Raw genomic sequence first — 10,974 nt, 5'->3', positions numbered from 1 at the left:
CCCCCTCCTCTCTCTTTTTCCTCCTCCTTCCCCCTCTCTCTTTTTCCTCCTCCTGCTTCCCCCTCCTCTCTTTTTCCTCCTCCTGCTTCCCCCTCCCACCTACTCTTCTTTCTTCTCCTCCTCCTCCTTCCCTCTCCTCTCTCTTTCTCATCCTCCTCCTCCTTCCCCCTTCCCCCTCCTCTCTCTTTCCCCTCCTCCTCTCTCTTTTTCCTCCTCCTGCTTCCCCCTCCAGAGATCTCTCTTTTTCCCCCTCCTCTCTCTTTTTCCTCCTCCTCTCTCTTTTTCCTCCTCCTCCTTCCCCCTCCTCTCTTTTTCCTCCTCCTCCTTCCCCCTCCTCTCACTTTTTCCTCGTCCTCTCTCTTTTTCCTCCTCCTGCTTCCCCCTCCAGAGATCTCTCTTTTTCCTCCTCCTCCTCCTTCCCCCTCCTCTCTCTTTTTCCTCTTCCTGCTTCCCCCTCCTCTCTCTTTTTCCTCCTCCTCCTCCTTCCCCCTCCTCTCTCTTTTTCCTCCTCCTCCTCCTTCCCCCTCCTCTCTTTTTCCTCCTCCTCTCTTTTTCCTCCTCCTCCTCCTTCCCCCTCCTCTCTTTTTCCTCCTCCTCCTCTCTCTTTTTCCTCCTCCTCCTCCTTCCCCCTCCCTCTCTTTTTCTCCTTCCTCTCTCCCACCCCTCCCTCTCAATATTACACTTGTCTCCGATTTATTCATTTTATTGCACTTTATTTTAGTATTGTTATTTCTGTATACTAAATATATACTGTGTTTGTATGTGATTCTATTGAATATACAGTATAGATTGTAGAGAAGTAGTATATCATTAAAATCTGATTTAATATCAGATATGATAAATTATAGTATGGTAATCCGATTTTGTTTCCCATATTTTCCAGATATCAGTTGTTTGTGTCCAGCTCTCCATTATCAATCAGTTAATGCTCCAGTCCCAGTCTTCAGTCCTGCATAAAATAAAATATACTATTTCATTTTCTTTCTTTTAAATAGTTATGTTGCCTGGAAACAAAATTCCTTATATAAAATAAATGTAAGTCTTACCAATTACTTATCCACAAGATAAGAACAAACAGGGTCTTTGTTGGCCACTTTTGCTTGGCTAATGCTTTCTGCTCAAAGTTTACTTTTTGTATATAATGTGTTAGGTTAGTGTAAGAGAGATAAAGGATGTAACAGAAATGTTGATATTTTCACCATTTCAGTCAAGCCAACACCTGGCAACAGGTAGCAATTTTTCCAGCATTATGTACCAGCTTGTTTACAAGCTGAATTTTAACACTTGGGCATTTTCATTACGTTATGTGAGACTCGCCACGTTATCTAGTCTACAAGACTTTAATCATTAAGGTATTACATTTAATTTCAAATTTCATGACCCTTATATAATCCTTTCCTTTGTTATTGATGTATTTACTCTGATCTTCAGAATTTGACTCACCTTTTTGATTATCCCATGCTTGATGTAGTTTGATTTTTTTTCTTCTTCATCATCTACATCTGTTTTATATGATTATTGATTTTTGCTTACATATCCAGGTTTTTTTATAACATATTCATATATGAAGATTTTGTATTTTTCAGTCTTTCATTACAAGTTATCAAGATATTGACAATGTAAGTAATATAATAAAATTCCAAGATGAAATATATTTCCTTTCCTGATTAACTTGAAAAAGTATTTAACAAAGATGTGTGTGTGTGTGTTTGTGTGATTGGTGTGTGTGTGTGTGTTTGTGTGATTGGTGTGTGTGTGTGTTTGTGTGATTGGTGTGTGTGTGTGTTTGTGTGATTGGTGTGTGTGTGTGTTTGTGTGTTTGGTGTGTGTGTGTGTTTGTGTGATTGGTGTGTGTGTGTGTTTGTGTGATTGGTGTGTGTGTGTGTTTGTGTGATTGGTGTATGTGTGTGTTTGTGTGATTGGTGTGTGTGTGTGATTGGTGTGTGTGTGTGTTTGTGTGATTGGTGTGTGTGTGTGTTTGTGTGATTGGTGTGTTTGTGTGATTGGTGTGTGTGTGTGTGTGTGTGTGTGTGTGTGTGTGTGTGTGTGTGTGTGTGTGTGTGTGTGTGTGTGTGTGATTGGTGCGTGTGTGTGTGCGTGTGTGTGTGTGTGTGTGTGTGATTGGTGTGTGTGTGTGTGATTGGTGTGTGTGTGTGTGATTGGTGTGTGTGTGTGTGTGTGATTGGTGTGTGTGTGTGTGATTGGTGTGTGTGTGTGTGGTTGGTGTGTGTGTGTGATTGGTGTGTGTGTGTGTGTGTGTGTGTGTGTGTGTGTGTGTGTGTGTGTGTGTGTGTGTGTGTGTGTGTGTGTGTGTGTGATTGGTGTGTGTGTGTGATTGGTGTGTGTGTGTGATTGGTGTGTGTGTGTGTTTGTGTGATTGGTGTGTGTGTGTGATTGGTGTGTGTGTGTGTGTGTGTTTGTGTGATTGGTGTGTGTGTGTGTGTGTGTGTTTGTGTGATTGGTGTGTGTGTGTGTGTGTGTGTGATTGGTGTGTGTGTGTGTGTGTGATTGGTGTGTGTGTGTGTGATTGGTGTGTGTGTGTGTGTGTGTGTGTGTGTGATTGGTGTGTGTGTGTGTGTGTGTGTGTGTGTGTGTGTGTGTGTGTGTGATTGGTGTGTGTGTGTGTGTGTGTGATTGGTGTGTGTGTGTGTGTGTGTGATTGGTGTGTGTGTGTGTGTGTGTGATTGGTGTGTGTGTGTGTGTGTGTGTGATTGGTGTGTGTGTGATTGGTGTGTGTGTGTGTGTGTGTGATTGGTGTGTGTGTGTGTGTGTTTGATGTGTGTGTGTGTGTGTGATTGGTGTGTGTATATGTGTGTGTTTGGTGTGTATGTGTGTTTGATGTTTGTGATTGCTATGTGTGTATGTGTGTGTGTGTGTGTGTGTGTGTGTGTGTGTGTGTGTGTGTGTGTGTGTGTGTGTGTGATTGGTGTGTGTGTGTGTGTGATTGGTGTGTGTGTGTGTGTGTGTGTGATTGGTGTGTGTGTGTGTGTGTGTGTGATTGGTGTGTGTGTGTGTGTGTGTGTGTGTGATTGGTGTGTGTGTGTGTGTGATTGGTGTGTGTGTGTGTGTGTGTGTGATTGGTGTGTGTGTGTGTGTGTGTGTGATTGGTGTGTGTGTGTGTGATGTATGTGTGTGTGTGTGTGTGTGTGAGTGTGTGTGTGTGATTGGTGTGTGTGTGTGTGTGTGTGTGTGTGTGTGTGTGTGTGTGTGTGATTGGTTGGTACATGTGTGTGTGTGTGTGTGTGTGATTGGTTGGTACATGTGTGTGTGTGTGTGTGTGTGTGTGTGTGTGTGTGATTGGTTGGTACACGTGTGTGTGTGTGTGTGTGTGTGTGATTGGTGTGTGTGTGTGTGTGATTGGTGTGTGTGTGTGTGTGTGTGTGTGTGTGTGTGTGTGTGTGTGTGTGATTGGTGTGTGTGTGTGTGTGTGTTTGTGTGATTGGTGTGTGTGTGTGTGTATTTGTGTGTGTGATTGGTGTGTGTGTGTGTGTGTGTGTGTGTGTGTGTGTGTGTGTGTGTGTGTGTGTGTGTGTGTGTGTGTGTGTGTGTGTGTGTGTGTGTGTGTGTGTGATTGGTATGTGTGTGTGTGTGTGATTGGTGTGTGTGTGTGTGTGTGTTTGTGTGATTGGTGTGTGTGTGTGTGTGTGTGTTTGTGTGATTGGTGTGTGTGTGTGTGTGTGTGTGATTGGTGTGTGTGTGTGTGTGTGTGATTGGTGTGTGTGTGTGTGTGTGTGTGTGTGTGTGTGTGTGTGTGTGTGTGATTGGTGTGTGTGTGTGTGTGTGTGATTGGTGTGTGTGTGTGTGTGTGTGTGTGATTGGTGTGTGTGTGTGTGTGTGTGTGTGATTGGTGTGTGTGTGTGTGTGTGTGTGTGTGTGTGTGTGTGTGTGTGTGTGTGTGTGGTGTGTGTGTGTGTGTGTGTGTTTGTGTGTGTGTGTGTGTGATTGGTGTGTGTGTGTGTGTGTGTGTGTGTGTGTGTGTGTGTGTGTGTGTGTGTGTGTGTGTGTGTGTGTGTGTGTGTGTGTGTGTGTGTGTGTGTGCGTGTGCGTGTGATTGGTGTGTGTGTGTGTGTGATTGGTGTGTGCGTGTGCGTGTGATTGGTGTGTGCGTGTGCGTGTGATTGGTGTGTGCGTGTGCGTGTGATTGGTGTGTGCGTGTGCGTGTGATTGGTGTGTGCGTGTGCGTGTGATTGGTGTGTGCATGTGCGTGTGATTGGTGTGTAAGTGTGCGTGTGATTGGTGTGCAAGTGTGTGCATGCGCACATGTGAAAATGTGTATACACCAGAGTAAATAATCATGTCATCAAATCCACATTCATCACCTGTGACTTCCTAGTGAACTAATCTGCCAGTCATGGGAAGTTCAATTGCTTCTCATAATTCAGTCCAGATTGAAATGTTTAGTACAGTCCCCTATATACATAAAACTGCATACCCTTATGACATCTGGCATACATATCTACCACTCATATCTGTTGCTACAGTATGAATGTCCATTCAGTCACAGATAATCAAGGTATCTCTGCAATGTTTCACCTTAACAGGAAGTAAACCCGGGAGCAGGAACTTCCTAGGGAACTGTACTTAAGAATAAAAGCGGGATCATTAAGTCAGGCTCTCAGAGTTCATGAATTAGGGAAGTTCTATATTTTTACATTAAATACTGTAACTGCATCAACTTATAAACAATTTTCAGAATATGAAAAACTTGGCACTGACTGTTCATGAAAATACTAGCATTCATCATTTCAATTTCATGGCTTGAACTTCTTTATATTGATTTGTATAAAAAAATTAAATTTGTATAAAAGTTTGAAGTTTTAAGCAGTAAATAAAACCCCACAAACATTAAATTTTAATAAAAATAGCTACAAATCTCAACTGAACGTTCATACTGACTTTGCTATGCAGGAAGATATATGCACATGCCAATATTTTATCCTCTTCTAGTATATTATGAAATTTCAGTGTTTCCAAAGAGTGTGATTCTTTCATGTGGACTAACATGTTCATTTAAGGGTAAAAAAAAAAATCTAACTTACATCACAGTCTTGCACTGTTTTCATGCACAAACAATAATTATCTGAAAGTACCCAAATATTAACAGGCACATACTGCTATAAAAATATTGATGAAGTAACCATTATAAATTAATATACATTCATTATTCACTGCTATCTAAATTGCACTTAGTGCAATTTATTTCTAAGCATTATATACAATACACAAGTAATATAGCAATGGTATAGCAGTGAAATGCTATAACCTGCATTTCAGCACTCGCACTTTTATCTGAATATGAAATGTATGAAACTAAATTTAACAAAAGATATCTACTCTGACACTTATGAAAAAAAAAAAAAAAAACAAGAAAAAAGTCAAACCTTACCTGGTATTATAATGGCACATCATTTAATTTTGTCTGAAGTTTTATAACAAAGTTCTGAAGTATAAGGTCACTACTGTGTACATCATGTTTCCTGCAAGATCTGAGTGTGCTGGGAGGCAGATCTAACTGTAAAGATGGTGACAAAAAGGCACCTTACTACTATCACAATATCCTTCATTACAGGCTAAATCTACCCTCCACACCCCCCACAGCCTCCACAGCCACCACAACCCCCGCCATCTCCTCCCCCATCCCCACCACCATCTCCTCCATCACCCCCATCCCCTGCTAGAGCACCAAACATATAGGCAAAAGCATCCATTCCACCATCTCCATCCCCAACAGTCATATCAGTTCCTCCATCTACTGCAGTGCTCGTTACCCATCCACCATAATCTGGTGCTCCAAATGTGGCATACACTCCACCACCACATCCCCCACAGCCCCCACATGACCCACATCCTCCTCCACAGGCCATGAAGCCAATGGCGCATCCAGTTGCCGCATCCTCTGCATCTTGTTTAGATTTCTTCCTGCGGGAAGCATTTGTGGGAGCTGCTGCTGAGAAGAATCCTAGGGCAACTAGTAATTTTAGATTTTCTACAGGTATCCGTCTTGGTAGCCGGAGAGGGTCAACCATCTTTTTACTGTCAATGGAATCTGTTGTGTCTTCTGGCATTTGACGGGGTTGGCACAGAATGTGTAATACCGTCACACTCAATCCCAATGTCACATTCTCTATCCATTCATTTGTATTTTCATTTACCTGCAAGGAAAAGAAAAGTTCTGTATAAAAATAGCAAGCCAAATTAAACCTAGAATGGATTTCCTAAAAATCCAACTTTCAAAAGGATGTACAAATAATGCTCTTTACTGCATTTCTTAAAAGAACCCTATGGGTTTTTATTTCAAAATTCTATCATTGCTTTTTTAACCCAAATAAACTGGGTCCTCAATCTTTTATGGGACCGCTCAGCCCAGGCAGATCAACCTAGGCCTAATGCGCTGTACTGGGATACCACCCCGGGTACAGTACAGCTATTTCCATGTCAATCTGTCTATGCATTTTACAATAATTTCAGAAAGAAATATCCTGTCATTTTCAAGCCTATTGAAATAGCCAGTTTTGGAGCTGTATGGATGCCAAGTGACTTAACTTACCTGTAAATTATGTTCATCTTGAAAATATAATTTATCTTTGAAAAGAGGAGGACATCAATTATAGCTTTATGGCTTAGTAAGAATTATGCTTTTAGACTGAAATTTGGATATGAAAACTATTGATTTTTTGTTTATTTGTTTATTCAACTACTACTGGAGGTGGCAGAGGTAGCCTGCTGCTACTGAAGGTGGCATGATGGAACCTGCTGTCACTAGAGGTGGTGTGATGGTGTAGCCGACCCGCCAACCTGCAGCGCGGCATTCTTCCCCCAGGTTGGGTTAAGGTCCACAGCCTGTCCTCTCGCCCTCACCATCAGCAGCTTCTCAACGACGCATACCGAGACCTCATTGGTTGACCACAGATGGCTCGCCCATTGGACCACAGGCTCCCCTCGTTCCCGGGTGGCTGGCACAGCTCAGACCCCCTTAAGCTCCCGCACCCGGGCCGAGTTCACCACTCATGATCCTCTAGCCAAGCAAGACACAGCACGAGCAACAACCAGGCCTACCCAGGCCTTAGCCCCGGCTCTCCCTGTCGATCTCCAGCACACCAGCCATACCTGTGGGCACTCACACCCACACCCAAAAGCTCCTTAAAGAGATGATTGACACCGGTCTATGGCGGATGCAAATCCATTGACATACTGGTGACTTTCCGGAGTGACACAAATACCCAGCCTTCTGGAGTATCACGGTTATCGCTCGCTCGCTTAGCTCCCTCATTGGAGGGGGAGTAACTGTAGCCGGCCCCCGCAACCTGCAGCGTAGCATACTTCCCCCAGGTTGGGTCCAGGTCCACAGCCTGTCCTCTTGCCTTAACCATCAGCAGCTTCTCGACGACGCATACCGATACCTGATTGATTGACCACGGACAGCTTGCCCATTGGACCGCAGGCTCCCCTTGTTCCCGGGTGTCTGGCACAGCGCAGACCCACTTAAGCTCCCGCACCCGGGCCGAGTTCAGCACTCACGATCCTCCAGCCGAGCAAGACACAGCCCGAGCAGCAACCAGGCCTACCCAGGCCTTACCCAACAGGGGAGCCGCCCCGGCTCTCCCCGTCGATCTCCAGCACACCAGCCATGCCTGTGGACACTCACACCCACACCCAATAGCTCCTTAAAGAGATGATTGACACCAGTCTATGGCGGATACCAATCCATTGCCATAATGGAACCTGCTGTCACTAGAGGTGGTGTGATGGAACCTGCCGTCGCTAGAGGTGGTGTGATGGAACCTGCCGTCGCTAGAGGTGGTGTGATGGAACCTGCTGTCACTAGAGGTGGTGTGATGGAACCTGCCGTCGCTAGAGGTGGTGTGATGGAACCTGCCATCGCTAGAGGTGGTGTGATGGAACCTGCTGTCACTAGAGGTGGCATGATGGAACCTGCTGTCACTAGAGGTGGCATGATGGAACTTGGTGCTACTGGAGATGGCATGATGGAACCTGCTGCTATCAGAGAGGTGGAGGTGATGCTGCACATTGGTAGCCCCTTGCTACTGGTTGCTGTACCACAAATTGAAATAATCTGCTGCACACAGAGATGTCATACTGGACTACCTGTATTGCATCTCCTTCCTTGCATTTCACCTTATTCAACAGTTATGGCACCAGTAGTACTTGTTCCCTGGGTTGAAGACCAGGATATGGCCCTGGGGTACTTGCTGCTGCAGACACAGCTGTGGGGTGTTCCAGTGGCAGGGAGGTGTCATCACTGGTGTCAGTGTTGTCATCACTGTAAGGGTGATGACAACAGCAGTGAGTAAGTGCAGGAATTGCCATGGTACCTAGGCAAATGTCAAAACTGTTAGGTATATTTGAAAGTCACAACACATTTTAGCCTCCTAGCATTCATTTCGTCTTACGATAAACTCCAGTTCACTAAAACATTTCTGCCATCTTTTAGTAAACATGTTTTATGTTGTGTTTTTTTTGTCTGCCATATATGTTAGACTGACCACAACATCATCTCGGTCCAAGGGGTTAAGTTGACTGAGGGTGGTACCCATCACCCTGTGGCCAACATACTCATTCACTACTGCCATGTTGAGCCACTTGTTGCTCTTCCTGATGATGGAGTATGACAATGCCAACTGATCGAATGGGTCAACCCCCTTCAGTCCCACATAGTTGAGGACAGACTGGGGCTTCTTCTGGACTTCACGGTGGTTCGGGGATAGGTCAACCTTGTCTGGGCCATGAATAGTCAAAAGCATATTCATCTGTTTCCGATCCATCCACAACATGGACAATATCCCTGTTGCTATTGCTAAAGTCCAGAAGTCAATGTCTCAGTGGGCGCTCACTTTGAGGTCCTTCGACATGACTTCAATTCAGCTGAACTGTCCCCACACCATTTGTTTTCCTTGACAGCAGGTAATCTAAGAGCTTATGTGAACTCTACCAGTTGTCCAGGTACAGCTCATGACCCTGCTTGAAGAAGCAGGCACAGTCATAAGGTCAATCTCTACTTTCTTGCTGGCAGGCATGTTGCCGTGGTCCTGGCCCATGTTTATTTTGAATGCATGGTGTAGACAGCACCAGCACCTTCACTTTTACATTTGTAGTAAACCTTCATGCCAAACCACACCCCTCTTCATTGAGTTGATTAGAATCACATGGTGATATCTTTTGTATGCCCACAGCAACTCTTTAACCACCATCTCCTTTCCTCGGACATAAACCACCTTGAATGAATTGTCAGTAGGTGAGGCAGAAGGGGAAGGGGGGGGGGGGAGAGACCTGGAGGAGGAGAGGGTGTAGGCAGCAGGTGGGGCAGAGGGGGAAGGGGAACGGGGAAGACCTTGGGGAGGAGGGGTGTAGGCAGCAGGTGGGGCAGAGGGGGAAGGGAGAGGGAAGACCTTGGGGAGAAGGGAGGATAGGCATCAGGTGGGGTACAGGGGGAAGAGAGGTGGGAAGACTTGGAGGAGGGATGGGTAGGCATAGATGGGGCAGAGAGGGGAGGGTGGAGGGATGACTTCCAGGAGGGGGTTTGGGTCACTCATCTTTACAAACCCCCAGGGGAGTGATTTGCAAAAGTTAGAATACCAAACAAACATAAAAGAATGACCTCATGTCAGGAGCAGCAATGGGGGAAGAGGAGAAGGGAAATGCATCATCATGTGAACACCAGGGATGAAATTTCACTGTTAGCCCTGTACGTGGGCCTGTCAAAGCCATTATCAGCTCAAGCTGATGCATGGAAAATATGTACTCCTCAGTCATCAGCATAGGTCAATGACCCTTCAATAAATAGGCTCTCCGCACCTCTATGAACCGAGAATAATTACCAATTTTGGAGGATATCTCAGTATATAGTCTACCAAGATAAATTCTGCCTCAGGTTTTGTGCTAAAAACTCACCTACTAGAATATCAAAAACAAACTACAACTAAATGGATATCCTTTAGAAAGGGTGTTTATAGTTTAAAGGGAGCACCATGGCTAGACATGGGAGAGGTTCTAGTGTTCCTCTCGTTTCACAGATAAAGTAGCAACCTCAGGATTCTTAAAGAAACAAAAGAGAGCTGCTAGACCTACAACTCTCCCTCTGTAGCCGACCCCTGCAACCTGCAGCGTGGCATACTTCCCCCAGGTTGGGTCCAGGTCCACACAGCCTGTCCTCTCACCCTCACCATCAGCAGCTTCTCGAAGACGCATACCGAGACCTGATTGGTTGACACCGGACACCTCACAGCTCATCTATTGGACCACAGGCTCCCCTCCTTCCTGGGTAGCTGGCACAGCTCACTCCTTCTTAAGCTCCAGCACCCAGGCCAAGTTCAGCACTCGCCGATCCTCCAGCAGAGCAAGACACAGCAGCAGCAACTAGGCCTACCCAGGCCTTGGTCGTCGGGGGAGCCACCCCGGCTCTCCCCGTCGATCTCCAGCACCCCAGCCAGACCTGTGGGCACTCACAATTGCACACAAAAGCTCCTTAAAGAGATGATTGACACCAGTCCTATGGTGGATGCAAATCCATTGCCATACTGGTGACTTTTCGGAGTGACACAAATACCCAGCCTTCTGGAGTATCACGGCTATCGCTCACTCGCTTAGCTCCCTCACTGGAGGGGGAGTACCTGTAGCTGACCCCCACAACCTGCAGCGCGGCATACTTCCCCTAGGTTGGGTCCAGGTCCACACAGCCTGTCCTCTCGCCCTCACCATCAGCAGCTTCTCGAAGACGCATACCAAGACCTGATTGGTTGATACCAGACACCTCACGGCTCGCGTATTGGACCACAGGCTCCCCTCGTTCCCGGGTAGCTAGCACAGCTCACCCCTTCTTAAGCTCCGACACCCGAGCCGAATTCAGCACTCACTGATCCTCCAGCAGAGCAAGACAAAGCAGCAAGCAACTCCAGGCCTACCCAGGCCTTAGCAATCGGGGAAGCTGCCCCGGCTCTCCCCGTTGATCTCCAGCAC

The 10,974-nt window shown here is 46.0% G+C and overlaps 1 protein-coding gene across 1 annotated transcript in view; it reads right to left on the bottom strand.

Moving 5' to 3' along the window:
• Positions 1–4,625: 4,625 nt before the first annotated feature.
• Positions 4,626–10,974, bottom strand: part of LOC113811409 (uncharacterized) — a gene marked incomplete at its 5' end in the record, with an annotated part of 11,787 nt that continues 5,438 nt past the window's right edge. Inside the window, 1 exon segment of the mRNA XM_070124353.1 lies at positions 4,626–6,152. Within this exon segment, the coding sequence (XP_069980454.1) occupies positions 5,577–6,152 (576 nt within the window).

Source organism: Penaeus vannamei, chromosome 8 (genome assembly GCF_042767895.1).
Source record: "Penaeus vannamei isolate JL-2024 chromosome 8, ASM4276789v1, whole genome shotgun sequence".
Classification (NCBI taxonomy): domain Eukaryota; kingdom Metazoa; phylum Arthropoda; class Malacostraca; order Decapoda; family Penaeidae; genus Penaeus; species Penaeus vannamei.
This window is presented reverse-complemented; position numbering and strand designations above follow the sequence as displayed.